Source organism: Triplophysa dalaica, chromosome 21 (genome assembly GCF_015846415.1).
Source record: "Triplophysa dalaica isolate WHDGS20190420 chromosome 21, ASM1584641v1, whole genome shotgun sequence".
In the NCBI taxonomy this organism is placed as follows: Eukaryota; Metazoa; Chordata; class Actinopteri; order Cypriniformes; family Nemacheilidae; genus Triplophysa; species Triplophysa dalaica.
In genome coordinates, this window is record NC_079562.1 from 11,596,479 (window position 1) to 11,611,700 (window position 15,222).

At 39.3% G+C, this 15,222-nt stretch overlaps 2 protein-coding genes across 6 annotated transcripts in view; one reads left to right on the forward strand and one right to left on the reverse strand.

Annotated features, from left to right (window-relative positions):
* Positions 1-13,850, forward strand: part of tbl1xr1a (TBL1X/Y related 1a) — a 52,207-nt gene extending 38,357 nt beyond the window's left edge. For all 3 annotated transcript variants that reach the window (XM_056734312.1, XM_056734313.1, XM_056734314.1), the window contains 14 exons: positions 5,177-5,279; positions 5,525-5,670; positions 6,512-6,731; positions 6,812-6,944; positions 7,132-7,273; positions 7,359-7,422; positions 7,509-7,606; positions 7,833-7,893; positions 8,035-8,156; positions 8,254-8,328; positions 8,461-8,588; positions 9,039-9,204; positions 11,277-11,378; positions 11,812-13,850. In XM_056734312.1, coding sequence (XP_056590290.1) covers positions 5,222-5,279; positions 5,525-5,670; positions 6,512-6,731; positions 6,812-6,944; positions 7,132-7,273; positions 7,359-7,422; positions 7,509-7,606; positions 7,833-7,893; positions 8,035-8,156; positions 8,254-8,328; positions 8,461-8,588; positions 9,039-9,204; positions 11,277-11,378; positions 11,812-11,838 — 1,542 coding nt within the window. In that variant the 5' untranslated portion in view covers positions 5,177-5,221 and the 3' untranslated portion in view covers positions 11,839-13,850. The remainder of the gene's footprint in view (positions 1-5,176; positions 5,280-5,524; positions 5,671-6,511; positions 6,732-6,811; positions 6,945-7,131; positions 7,274-7,358; positions 7,423-7,508; positions 7,607-7,832; positions 7,894-8,034; positions 8,157-8,253; positions 8,329-8,460; positions 8,589-9,038; positions 9,205-11,276; positions 11,379-11,811) is intronic.
* A 279-nt stretch (positions 13,851-14,129) lies between these two features.
* The window catches only part of si:ch211-51h4.2 (uncharacterized), an 82,705-nt gene continuing 81,612 nt past the window's right edge, over positions 14,130-15,222 (reverse strand). For all 3 annotated transcript variants that reach the window (XM_056734188.1, XM_056734187.1, XM_056734189.1), the window contains exon 18: positions 14,130-15,007. In XM_056734188.1, the coding sequence (XP_056590166.1) occupies positions 14,845-15,007 (163 nt within the window). In that variant the 3' untranslated portion in view covers positions 14,130-14,844. The remainder of the gene's footprint in view (positions 15,008-15,222) is intronic.

A 15,222-nucleotide genomic window follows, 5' to 3' on the forward strand; every position in this document is an offset into this window, starting at 1 on the left:
TTTGACTACACCCGATGGAATCTATTGACCTGCTTCAAGCAGATATCACAATAGACGAAGAGCAGGGAGATCCATTTATGGCACCGATATGTCATATTTCTTTCAGCGTGCCGTGTTTGGACAGTTAATGATGGAACCAGGTCCCAAAGTAGGTCAGGCAGGGTGACGTGCTAATCTCGCCGGTCTGGTTTCATTCTGTTTTTTGCCTTTGGGGAGTAGGTTGCATCACATATAGGTTAAGCCAGCATCTGTGCTAATCGCTCTTGACAAGGGTTGCTAGCTTGTGGCATTCAATAAGCAGCGGTCATTGTTCCTGCCCGATTGATTGGGCTGCTTTGTCTTTGAACTCGACACTACTCTTAAATGCTGACGCAGGGATTTGAGCCATATGCTGGTTATGCAGCTGCTGGTGTACACGTTATTGCCATGAAAAGAGGAAGAGAAATGGCACTATTGTTGGTGCGGTGCGTTCTGGGGTTACATTGTACAGTTGGTGACAATAGCCACCATTATACAACAGAATAAGTGCACTAGCATAATTGCAGGGTTTTTTTGTTCATGTCAAATTTAGCGTGCGGTGCATTGTGTGAACTATAAGAGTAATATTTTACCTCGTGCTCAGTAAAGTGGGAACCAAGCTGTTTGTCGTTCTATAATGTCGCTTGTAAAGCGGGTCGAACGTAATCAACCATGTTTCACAGTTCTCTGAAGAACGATTTAAATACTTATGCTTAAGTGACACTTTCTCTTGAATGTAATTGGTGATAGAGGTGCGCCGACTGTGAGAGTGTCTTGAGGAATTTGCACCCAACGGTCAGTGTTACACAAGAACAGAGGCTCTCCAGGCGAGTCATTGTTTACGGAGGCCCTCAGAGGTTTCAGGGGATCAAGTTCACTGTTGTCAAGGGAGTTGTGCAAAAAGCTCAGAGTACCACTACCAAACACGCACACACCAAAACACTCCATTCCTTCGAAGTGTGCCATTCATCTTAATGTCAGTTGCATGAAAATGCAAATAATTTTGTTTTGGTTGGTTGTCAGTAGGTGGGTGGTCCTTCACCATTGTTCGGCAAGCTTCATGTGTTTATAACAAACAATTAGACTGCATTTAGTGTTGACCTCTGCTTTATTCAGCCCAGACCATTTTAACAGTCAGTGTACATGTTGTTTCACACATGAGAGACAGAGATAGATTTATGCTAGACTGGGAACTTGGGGGAGGGACTGATGGAACCAAGAATATATAATTTAGACAAACATCTTTAATTCAATAAACAAGGAATTGGTTTTATCCTCAAATATCCATTTAATTGCATTTAAGGTCAGTCTGCCATCATGTGCAATTTATCAAAATACCTTATTTAGATCAAGATGTTTGTGGGGAATGGTCTGTTATTTCATTTACTACATTTTTGCTCTTAGAGTATTGAGGTGGGGTGGAGTATATTACCAAAGAAATGTCTGTTCAATGAATAAAATTCAAACCTTTTATCTCAAGAACATCTAGTGCGGAACAACTGTATCATTCGGCATTTATAAATACGAGAGAAATGTGAGGATGTATCAAGTGCATAGCAATTAAAAGTTTGGCACAGATGCTTTTTCTCATTATTGGTTTGCTGGTATGTTATAAAACAGCTCTTTACGCATCCACTGTTGGTTGACAGGTTGTTAACCTTCCGTTGACACTTTTAGCACTATAATCATTTTTTCCTCATAAATGTATTTAGAAAAAATGCAAAAGTAAATGAATAGCAGAACCTAGCATAAACCTGTAGAATAATGAAAGGTTGTGTCAGGTCATGCTAATGCTCTGTTTTTACACCTCGCTTGTGACTGTCTTGTCACAGCTTGTTTCAGGCTTTTTCTGTCAATGTTATTCAGTGCCATTGCAGTCTGAGCACAAATAAGAACCCAAGCACTAAGTGCAAGAGACAGGAGAGATTTCTCACAGTCGTCTACTGTAAAGATAAGAACCAACAGAGTGAGGAAAGAAGAGAGCGGTCAGGGGCTTTTCCCCTTTACTCATTTTGATCTCCAAATTCTCTATTTTTCTATTTTCTCAAGAGAAAATCATTCTTTCTCTGATTGTGTAAAACACATGTTATAGTGATATACATCACTATAACTTATGATAAATTTGTATAATATGGTATGTTATAGTCGGTTTAAGATGTTAGCAGTTGTAAGGATGTGTGCTGTGTTTAGATAGTAATGATACATATATATTGCTGTGACCAGTATATTTGGTAGGTTTAATTATCGCTATCGGCCTGTAAATTGTAACAATTAGCCGAAAAAGTTTTTGTTCAATAAATCTGTTGTTCAGACTCTATATAGCATGCTAGCATTTTGTTCTAAAAGGCCACGTTTGACACAGTACCAATGACTAGGTTGCTCCGATCAAGATTTTGCTGCCGACACAAAGCATCAATTTCTTGTCATCGTGATCAGCTGATGAAGATCCCTATTCCGATGCTTCATGTTTGATATGTAAGCTCTCTGTTAACCTTTTTTTGGATAAAGTAATACCGTAGATGTTGCATTTCCCTTACGAGAATTAACCATTACAGTTAAAGAAAAAAACTAAAACATGGTAACCACAAAGCAAGTATGATACCATCCACGGTTTGTGAGATCAGTTTAGTGAATACCGATTGAGCCATAAAATGTGATAATCGTCCGATACCGATCCGTGGCTGATCGATCCGACTGACCACAGTAAAATGGGTCATGTGAGGTGGGTGAGATAGAAATAAATACTAATAATAGTAGACAATAAATGTGTTTTATTTATATTTAGCTGCCCAAGATTAACGTCACGTCTGCACCTTTTCATGGTTTAATGCTAAGCTACATGCTACTTACTAGCCACGTCACACACGATAACTGTCAATTTAGTTTCAGCCATTTTCTGTATGTCTCATTTTCTGTGAATGCATTTGTGTTATTTCTGCCTTTTATTGGCAACAATGTTTTTAATATCGAAATTGCCATCGGCCATTAAAAAACCCATATTGGTTGAATAAAAAAGCTGATGATGTAATAATCACTTTTCTCAAAAATTCTTTTATTTTGACGAGGCGACTTTAAATAGTATGTCTTGAAAGACCTTTCTTTGTAACTTTGGTTTTACTTTCATGCCTTTTCCATTGTTTCTGTAGTGCAAAACTTAATGGCATTGTGCGTTATGGTTTTTAAACAGTAAATGCTGTGTGAAAATGGGACAGGAAATGATAATGCTCATCCTGAAAAACATTGTTACATAATTATTATCGGCTATTGGATCTTTTTGTGTAATGTGGATTTTAGCCTCGCTGTCTCTTTTTCCGACCGGTATACAAATGCCTCCAGACACTCTTCTGTGGCCTTTAATCAAATATCAAATTTGTCAAATTTACATTTATCTACTTTGCTCTTTATAGCTGTCTGTTACACCTCTCACCAAAACAGTTCAACAGTGTTTCCTCTCAGACACCCGCCCAGCCATCCAGTGCAAACTCCCTCACCCTTAGCTCAAGTGTTCCAATGTTACTCAACCTACGCCGCCTTTCATTACACGATAAAGATTACACTACGTATCTTCCAGCAGGCTGAGGACGTGTCGTGATATTCGCATTTCAGAGGACGATTTACGAGTGTATCTCGCCGAGGTCTCCGTTCGCCGTGAGCTCTTTCTGTGTCATATCATGCTGGGAATTTCCCCACCCATGGTTCCTTTACTTGAACTGATGTTGCCGACTGTAAATGCCTTGAGTTCCCTGCTCTGCTTTATAGACTATGTGGTCCTAAAGAACACGGGTGATTTATTGGACGGTAACAGTCCTCTTCGCTATTGATTGGGTCGTTCAATACTATAGATGAGTGCTCTGCACTGTTACAGGGATTTAATTTGGCTATGCTGTGAGATAAAACGCATCGATTCTGTGGCAACGGTCTATATGATTTGATTGGAAGGCGCAGTATCTCTGTTATCTGATTGGCCTTGACAACGCGCCTTTTGATGATGTCCCTGTCTGCATACGTCTGCATGCTTTATGAAAGGAACACAAGACAGTGCGTTTGCCGTTAGGTTAAATGTCAATCAAAAACAAGATGCATTTAAGTGAGAGATGCACAGGGGTGTTGCATCAACACCCTCTAGAAATGGATCAAAACCTCACCGCTCAATCATCTATGAAACAGAATGAGCATCTCCAGCAGTCAAAAACAGTCCCTTTGCAAACAAACAGTGTCGGGAACACATTTTCCAGCTCACTTCTCTGTGTGAATGAGGAACGGAGATGTGATCTGGAGTGAATGACACTTAAACTGTTTATGGCTGGGGGGAAATGGGTCACTTTTCAAAATTAGCCCGCTTGTAGTTTCAATGTGGAACTGAAAGTATGGTATTGGAAGAAGCCCAACGCTGAGCAAACGTAATATTCTGGTGAATTGTGTAATCATTTCTTTCTAAACCATCCCTGTCCGCCATTGGTTTTACTAAAAGGTGGTCCCACCCCGAACTTTAGCCATTGGTTGATTCAGTGTTGTTATGTGGGTCCGGTTGGTATGTTTTAGTGATGTCAGAGAGGTTTGAAATCAAGACATCTTCGATTTTTTTTTTTAATGCTTTGTATACTTTTGATCCCTTGTTTGTATCATTTCCACATAAACAACCTATACTTTCCATGCTGCGGTGGATGTTCACAGAGTCTAATATTCACAGAGTCAAATGTAGGTCAGTTTTAATAACAATTTATTTTTTAGAATAAACATCTGCGTAAACTGACATTTTGGCAGATCCATAAAGGCAAAATGTCAATCTGTCAAACTCTGTACACAGTAATATTGGGCAGCAGCCCTTGTGTAAACATTTTTAGTAGCAGATGCATTCGCCTGCTTTGGAGTTTTGGTGCAACAGCGCCACCACAGTGTAATGGTCAGTTTGGGTACCGCGACTTGTTATTTTGCCATGCAGGGGCAGTGGAGCCCTTGGTAACCTCTGGCAGCATAATACACACTCGGGTTTCTGCTGACAAAGAGAGCTTTTACCCCCTTATTAGAGTGTAAATAAGACTTTTTCTACACTAGATGGCTCTCTCATATCCCCGGAGTGCAGAGCAGAAAGCTTTTCAATATCCATAACTCTTCTATTGTCTTCAAAGCACTTTCTCATGTTTTTTTTTTTCCTCAGGCTTGTGTCCTGTTTGCTGACCTCATGGTGTAAGCTGGTGTGAAGATGAGTATTAGCAGCGATGAGGTCAACTTCCTGGTGTATAGATACCTGCAGGAGTCAGGTAGGTCCTTCTTACCCTATGCGGAAATGTCTTTAATTTAATTTCATTGATTTTTCGAAGATCATTTGTAGTTGTATAGCTAACAGTCACATCAAGCCCGTAATGAAAGGGTTTTAGCATGCAGTCTGTATTCAGGCACACACATATTCACAATGAGACCGTTGTTTAAGAAAGCAGCCGTGAGCTGGAGAGAAAGTTGATCCTGCCCAGCGTCACACTAAAATGTTTGTCATTCTCCCTGGCAGGGTTTTCCCACTCGGCCTTCACATTCGGCATCGAGAGCCACATCAGTCAGTCTAACATCAACGGTGCCCTAGTGCCCCCTGCTGCACTGATCTCCATCATCCAGAAGGGCCTGCAGTATGTAGAAGCTGAAGTCAGCATCAATGAGGTGAGAGCTGGCACAGACCTTTTCTAAATCATTATCACATGAACGTTGTGTTTGTAATATTATTGGCAGTATTGATGTAGATAATGGAACAAATATGGATTTACTAGAGTTGTGCTAGCAAAGCTCGAGGTTCAACATAAACAGGATAAATGGGAAACGCTCGTTTTATTTCCCAAAAATGTGCATACGGTTAAACTATTACTGTGTTTTGGACATATTCATAGTGTTTTGGTATGCTAGCTAAGTTAGGAAGGTGACAACATGGACATGCTGCATAAATACTTTTTGTGCCAACTGTGATGTGTGCTATAAATATTTTGACTGCCAGAAGCTTAAAAACCTTTGAATGACATAAGAGACTTGTCATGCTAATGATTTTGCTTAATATTGAGCATATGCCGTTCATGTTAGATTCACATTGGTTGATTTACATTTTAGATATTTTTAGTTTGAAATGAAATCGTGGCATAAACAATGACAATATTATGGCAACATCTACAGTATAAGTTTTACGAGAAATAATTATATTTAATTATTTAAACTACAGTTTATTTAATTTTGTCTTCTGTTTTTATGATGAATGAATTAATATTGCAATGATTGTTCAAATTTATTGTGGAATATTGTTCAATAAAAAATGTAGTACCTTTTTTTAATATATTTTCAGCACCACATTTTAACTTTATATAAAAAAAGTACTGTATCATTTAAGGATGATCCAAACAAGGTGAACTATTCATCCTAACATTATATGAAATTTAATAAAAAATGTACTCTGTGTACTGAAGCAGAACCAGATGAGTTATTATCACTGTTAACACGCATTGACTCTTTTCCACAGGATGGCACGCTGTTTGACGGGCGGCCGATTGAGTCTCTATCACTGATTGACGCGGTGATGCCCGATGTTGTACAGACTCGGCAGCAGGCTTATCGAGACAAACTAGCCCAACAGCAAGCTGTCGCCGCACCCTCTGCGGCCACCGCCAACATGCAGGGTAACGCCAAAAACGGAGAGAACACCACAAACGGAGAGGAGAATGGTGCTCACGCCTTACCTAGTGAGTCTCTGGATGAATGTGTGGAACACTCTTTATGTGTGTATGTTAGCGCACGTCCTCACGGTTCTCCGTCTGTGCAGATAACCATGCAGACATGATGGAGGTGGATGTGGACGTGGAGATCCCTCAGAATAAAGCCATGGTGCTTCGTGGTCACGAGTCCGAGGTCTTCATCTGTGCCTGGAACCCTGTCAGCGATCTGCTCGCTTCTGGGTCAGTTGCTCTCCACGGCGTCTTTAAACCTTATTTATTCGAATGGAAATAATTGAACACTCATTCTATTAAGAAAACCTCACATTGTACTAAAAACACCATGATAGTTTCATTCTAGCCTTGGCTGAATGAAAACTACACAGAGAGAAATCAATGTGTTTAATTCACTCCCGCGGGCTCTTTGCAGGTCCGGGGATTCCACGGCACGGATCTGGAATCTGAGCGAGAACAGCAGCAGCTCCTCAACGCAGCTCGTCCTCAGGCACTGCATACGGGAAGGCGGCCAAGACGTGCCCAGTAACAAAGACGTGACATCGCTAGACTGGAATGTGAGTCCTGCTCCGACATCACTTCCTGTTACGCATCCCTGCATGTTTGAGACTGACTTTTTTGTGTTCTGTTTGTGTTTGGCAGAGCGAAGGTACACTTTTAGCCACTGGCTCTTATGACGGCTTCGCAAGAATATGGACAAAAGATGGTAAGCGAACAGGTTTTTTATCTTTTGCTGGGACATGCCTTTCTTCCTGTGATTCAGGCAGGTTTTTGATTGTATTTGTTTTATAGGTAATCTGGCCAGTACACTGGGTCAACATAAAGGTCCAATATTTGCATTAAAATGGAACAAAAAAGGAAACTTCATCCTCAGCGCCGGTGTCGATAAGGTGAGACTCAATTATTTAATTACACATTTCTGTTCACATTTAACTCATTCGCCGCCTGTTAGATAGTTGGATTGCCGTAAAAACTCGTTTTTGGCTGGGAAGCGTTTTTTTGTAATTGACGAGTTTACTTGTCAATGGCGGTGAAAGAGTTAACACAAATCTAAATCTAAGTTTTAGGAATGATGTTCTGTATTGTGTAGTTACGAAATTCATCTCTTCTCTTTAGACAACAATCATCTGGGACGCTCACACAGGAGAGGCCAAACAGCAGTTCCCATTTCATTCAGGTTCACACACATTCCTCCTAATTCACTTTTAACATTTTTATAGTGAATACAGTTTTGTTACTGGCTATAAATGTATGTTTGGTTAGATTTGGCTGGCTTTTTCTAATCTCATTTCAAACATGAATATTTGTCTGTATACAGCACCTGCTCTTGATGTGGACTGGCAGAGCAACAACACATTTGCCTCCTGTAGCACAGACATGTGCATCCACGTGTGCAAACTGGGCCAGGACCGGCCCATTAAAACATTCCAAGGACACACGGTAAGAGCTGTCTGCTCATCTCACCTTCCTACTGTTTTATACAACACCCAAAGAAATGAACATCAAACCCGTCTCTCTCTGTCTTCCTCCTCTCCAGAATGAAGTTAATGCAATCAAATGGGACCCAACCGGAAACCTGCTGGCGTCGTGTTCTGATGACATGACTCTGAAGGTAAAGCCATCAGGCATCGGTCTGTGGGACGCATTCATGCTGACTGCTCTGCTGAGGGGCGACATTGATTCTTGAGACGATCGATGTGCGGTTGTGATGCGGTGGTTTAAGATCTTATTTGTTCTGATCTAGATTTGGAGTATGAAACAGGACACTTGTGTTCACGACTTACAAGCTCACAGCAAAGAAATCTACACTATCAAATGGAGCCCCACAGGTCCAGGAACCAACAACCCCAACGCCAATCTAATGCTGGCCAGGTAGAGTCATAGCGCCATATGTTAACACCGTGCCCTCCTGTTTTGCAGATATGTGCCCATTTTGAGGTCATCGGCAGTCTCATGTGATATCTGCTCATGCATGCATGATTGTTAATAAATGGTTTTACTAGTTTTATAATGGTCTACATGAATAGTGTAGTACCTTCATATCTGTTTCGCAGGGTTAGATTTTAACATCAGTTCAGAACATAATGCATAATAACATGCCTACTTGATCAGTAAACAAAGATGATAGCGGCCCCTTGTGTTAGCAGTCTGTACTACATACAAAAATACTAAATTCAAAAGGGAGATTTCTGCAGTTTTACCAACTTGTTCACAACGGTTACCATGAATATTTATTCATGTGCTTATAAAGTATTCTTGAACTCAAAGTGTCTTGCTTTAAAAATACTAAAGCTTCATCCCAACTTTTCCTGATACCTCTAGTGCTTCCTTTGACTCCACTGTTCGGCTTTGGGACGTAGATCGAGGCATCTGCATCCACACACTAACCAAACACCAGGAGCCCGTGTACAGCGTGGCCTTCAGCCCAGACGGACGTCATCTAGCCAGTGGCTCTTTCGACAAATGTGTCCATATTTGGAACACGCAGGTAAGAAACGTCAGGCAATACATTTGGTGAGCTGTTTGTACAAGACAGCGCATTACGCACTCTTGACCCGCATCGCTGGCATAGCATTAATGCTCACATCCGCTGATATGGGTCTGAGCCAGGACATGGCTTAAAGGGATTATAGTTCACACAAAAATGAAAATTGTGTCACCATTTATTCACCATCAGAAAATTACAAACCTGTGTAAATGTCTTAGTTCTGCTGAACACAAAGGATCATACTGTCATAATAAGGAAAATAAATACTTTGGCAGTAGGGCTGTGCAATATGGACGAAATAATCACATTGCGATTTTTATAAGGAATATTGCAATTGCGATTTTATTTGCGATTTTGGATTTTTTTTACTTTTTCAAGCATGTAACATTCTAAATGTACTCAGTGCACCAGAAGTGCATAACAAAACATTCCACAATGGAATAACATAGAATTAACAGTAATACAACTTTAAATAAATGTCTTTAAAACGGACAACATAAAATAAATTCTGGTTAACTTACCTTAATTCCAAAAATAAACTTTAAAATTGTATTTCACTGCACACATTTCGCTGCTCATATACGGCTCCATCGTTCTGCTGGACCACAGATCTGTGGTCGTGGCGTAGTATTTTACTTGCCTAAGTTCGCATTCAACACCTGCCTTACATTTCTCATACACTTCAGGAATAACAACTCGTGTGAAATGAGTGCGCGAGGGCAGCTGGTATCTTTTGTCGAGTGTTTGTATAAATATTCGGAAACCGTCTTTACTGACGATGTACGCAGTCATCATGTTTTTGCAAATGTGATAGGTGATCGCTTCGGTAATTTCCTTGTGTCGTTTTGATCCTTTCTCATGAGGCGTTACGCCTGCAAATGCTTCAACGATGGATACTTGTTCAGCCTGGCTTTGATGTGGGCTTCTGTTAGGTTAGACGGACTTTGTTGACATGCATTGATCATATAGTTTTTTATGCCGCTTATTTAAGTGTTGGAACAGGTTTGTTGGATTGCCCCGTTTCGTTGCAATAATCATTTCACAGATCTTGCAGATTACCTTGCTCTCTGACACATCTTCTCTCCTAAATCCAAAATACGACTGATGTTGAATTTCTTTTTGGCAGCAAATCATTTTTATTCTGACCTGCATCCATATTTTATATCGATTCCTCCCGTTCGCCTATTCTGTTCTTGTCCCTCTCAGCTTTTTTCGTATTTTGCGCAGTTCGCAGAGTGAGCTCTGATTGGTTAACATCTTAAACATGCGCACAACACCGTTTTAGTATTCGGAGTTATAAATTAATTAATAAAATCGCAGCTTTGTGCGATTTAGAAATCGCATGTGCTCAAATCGCAATTTTTTGGCGATTGTGATTAATTGCACAGCCCTATTTGGCAGTAATTGGGGATGAGATCTGTTTGGTTACTGACATTCTTCCAAATATCTTCCTTTATGTTCATCAGAACAAATAAATGTATACAGGTTTGGAACAGTCTGCAGGTGTGTAAATGATGACCTAATTTTCCTATTTGGGTGTCTCTTTTAATTCTTTTCACACCAGCCTTAAAAAACTGGGGCTCGCCGGCAACTCTTTTTATTTACATTTTCACTAAATTTTGATGGCTCAAAGAACATTTTCTGTTATTAATTTCTGGACAAACAATATATCAAATGAAAGAACAAAATTGTCTGCTTTCAAACAAAAGAAACCGTATTCTTCTATCTTCGTTTGTTCTTTTTTATCAGCCCTTAGATGTGGGTAGGATAATTCAAAGTTTTTGGTCAAAGATTCCACCCAGATCACACTTAGAACAATCATTAAAAACATATTAAACGATAAAATATTTGAGCTCTAGGCTCAGAAATTCTATACTTTTTCCAAAGGTTTGTAACAGCGCCACCTGCTGTACAATAGTTGTATTAACTTGTCTTTGGCAGGGAACGTTTTTTTTAAACGACGAGATAACTCGTCAATGGCGGGAAAAGAGTTCAATTTGGTTTATAAGGGTGCAAACGTTCTGTTTTGTTCTTAAATGTAAAACCAATGAACGTATTTTTCCTTTCTACAGACTGGTGCTTTAGTCCATAGCTACAGGGGAACAGGGGGCATTTTTGAAGTTTGCTGGAACGCAGCAGGAGACAAAGTAGGAGCAAGTGCATCGGATGGTTCTGTAAGTTCAAGTTTCTTTGTGTCTTGTTCTCTTAATTCAAATTTTTGCAACACCAAAAATTACTTATTTTATTATTTATTTTCACATATTGTCGCTGTCCTTCCTAAACTACGGATGTCCAAACTCTGTTTATCAGTAAACTGAACTGTACTTTTTAAATGATTAAATACTGTGCTGTCAAAGTTGACAAGGAGTTTTTATTACTTTTTATTGGTTAGATATTTGCAAATGCAGTGACAAACAAAGGGTGACTAATAAAAAAAGATTGATGGCATAAAATTAAAATTACGAAATATGGAGATACAAGGTTCCAGAAGGACAGCAGCAATTTCACACTTATTAAATAACATGTTACCGACAATATCCCAGCATTTCAACACAAGACCTCCAAACAAATGTGACGCTATATAATTATTCAGTTTTTTTTTTTCAGGTTTGTGTATTAGATCTGCGGAAATAGCGCTGCTTGCTGGAAGCCATGGACCGACTATGAATGTGTACATAGCCAAAATGACTGTCCCTGACCCTCAAACTGCTACAGTCCCCAATGAACCATGGCCAGCCACTACAGACAAAAACAAACAAACAACAACAACAAGCACCCTAACGCGACAGGCCGAGCGGATGTGATTCCAACCAGAGACATTCAAATGACTTTTTTAAGTGACACAGGTTGAAAAAAACAATATAACAAAGGAAGAATGGCAACAGGACTGGTATATGTACCAAATTTGGAAGAAATTTTCTATTTGTTCTTCAAAATCTCATCAAAATAAACAAACGAAAGGATTTTAATATTTGTTGGTAGTTCCGTTTCAGTGTGCAGACATATCAGCTTTTTCTTTACCTACCCCCTACTTTCTTTCTTTCTCTTTCTTTCACACACACTTTGTTTGGCTCACACCTGCATGATTTCAGGTCTCACGGTTTTCTCCATCTTTCATGAGTACAGTTATTTAGCGTCTTTTGCTACTCGACGTTTTGTGATTTTAACCGTGTGGGGACATACAGCTTATCGTTCTTTTTTTTTTTGACACTGTTGTTAGTTCTCTTACTGCAGTCATCTGAATGAAAACCTTGTTTTATCACCCAAATGAAAGATTGAGTTCATCAGAATGACCACAGGCACAGACAATTCAAGCAGATGCAACTCTTCAGTGCTGTCATGAGCTCTTACGTGTTTCCTAATCAGTAAGAATTCAGTGTTTCGTTGCTAAACAGTTTTTGGAGAAGATATTTCACCTAACTAATGCATCCCAGGACAATGACATGCATGTACATGAAGGTAAAGGAAAGACTTGCATTTAGGTCTTCAGTATTTCTAGATCCCATTTGATGAACAGGTTCTTTTTGATGTTTTATCTCCTTTTATAACTTCATCAGTTCGAGTTTTATGCTGTATTGGTTGTTTGTGTGCAAATCAAGAAGTATAGTTGATTTATACATGTGGATTGTTTATTCACAGATTGGTTTGTTTTTTTTGTCTGTCAAAATACACATTTTAGATAAAGCTTGAGCATGTTTTTATTGGAATACCTGAAGCTTAAAGCAAGTCTTTGTTGGTCAGTACTTAAATATCCGAAACCATTTTTTTAAGTGACAGGAGTGCTTTCCTGATCTATTCCGTTTTTAGACATCTTATTCATTTGGGTTCTGTGCACAGCGTGTAATGTAACGTCTGGTCATGTGATCATTCTGCCGTGTAATGAGACATGCTAATATTGGTTTATTGTTACTGCATGTATGGGGATCCCAGCGCAGGAGCGACATCTTTCCAAATCTCAGTCTGCTGTCCATACTAATGTACTTTATCTCCCTTTCTCTCTAATGCCTCAACCATTAAGAAATCTGGATTAGTCACAGGCCCGTGTTACTTTGTGACTGTCATGTGATAGAGGCTTGTCCGCGTTGTCTCAATCTGAAGTTATTTTTAGGACATCACATGATATTTAACCTTGTGTTTTATACAGAGTGTTTTGAGGTCTGTATAAAACCGTCTACTTTTAAAATGACTTCAAAATCCATCTGAACACTATTTATTACTGTATGAAAAGAGAAGGCTATTTCGGTCCACCTTGTCTCTATCTCAGCATCTGCCTGCCCGCAGTTACCTTTATTTCTCACGGTGTCATTTTTTATCATTATTCTTACTGCGTCTGTGTCCCCTGGTCTTTTTGTACTCTTTTAAGACTTTTGTAATTCATATTTCTTTGTAGCTACAAAAAATAAGAAATAAGCAAAAAAGAAAAAAAAATACAAAAACCCAAACAAACTATTGCAGGTGGGTTTGAGGGTGTACAGCTTAGATTTCGGTTTCGCTCACTGAGCCCCATGTGTTTTCAGATGTCCCCACACCTGATCTTTGTTTCCCCAGTCAAACGTTTTTGGTTGCAAAACTCCCCCTTGCATTGCGTTGATCTGTTGTCATTTGAATCAGATCTGAAGTCCAAAATAAAGTATATTTTGATATTACTATTGTTGTTTTATTCTCCTCATTTGTCTTATGACATTTGTTTGAAAATGATGGAACTCAAAAATGAATGCGGTTGGGTGTTACACATATGAAATATAAATCTTAAAGAAATTGACGTACCTAAGATGGAATACATTTTCATATTTAAGTGAACTGTTAAGCCAGGTTTGATATGCATAAATTAAGCAGTGCTATGAATTTCAGTTTAACAGCATTTCAGACATCATGAAATGTAGCAGGCTATAAGAAATATTTTGCTTTAATGATTTGGAACGAGGTTGGGTATGCAGATTTTTATTTTTAGGTACATCTTTTCTCTCATAGATACACAGTAAATGAATATTAGCAGTTTCTTAGTACATTGGTTACATTAGTTAAATAAATACAATTAAAAAAAAATAATACACAACAAAAGCTCTGGTGTGATGTTTTATGAACTCATGCCTTGCATTTTGATTTATTGTTTAAGATTAAATTAGCTTGTTCAAAGCACAAATTATATACTGAACATCAAGAACAGAATATTATGTTTTCTTGTTTCTAGGAACAGCACTTCTCGCCTGCTTTGATGATGCAACTGCACATTTAATCACTGTCTATTGTAGATGCAATCAAAATGAGAGTTCATGCAATTTACTGAATTAAAATAACGGGGATATATAAAACATGCATGAAGGAGAGGCTAGTCTGCCCCCTGAAAGTCTTTAAATCTCTTGCGTGAGGTGCCGTCAGCAAAACAAGCACAGAAAATGCCCTCCGCTCATGTTGCACAACTAGTTTGGTATTATAAATGAGGTTTTTGGGCAGGATCGCCTCGGGCTCATCCTGTGATCAGTGTGTAATATAATTGTGCAAATCTCTGGAGCGCTGGACACGTTAGCTGTGTTTGGCCTGGGTCTCTGGCACAGTGTGTGGCAATAGCTGACCGTTCCTGAGGGATCTCCACAGCATACGCTGCTCCACCTGACATCCACTCACAAATGTCAGGACTTCTCAGAGGAGAGAAGAGTTGGCTTGGAGCGTGTGAGACATGTTCTCTGTGATCTCGAGAAGACTCTGGAAGACGTCGTAAAACACGGCGAACAGGAAGTAGATGGGAAGCAGCCAGTAAAGACTGAAAAGTCTCTCGGTCACTGGCAAAGGCACTGTGATATGTCTGTAAACATGAGGGAGGGGGAAGTTAATCTGAATTAGGGTTTTGTGTTTGAACCGAATACAGTACTCACTGCTTTTATAAACATAGCAACATGTCTCAGACTAGTTTCATGTTTACGCATCAATGCAGGGATTAAAAATGAATCTGAATTAGAACATTATGTAAAGTGTTTTCTGACTGTCACTATGAACTTTCATTATATAGAAAAATATTTT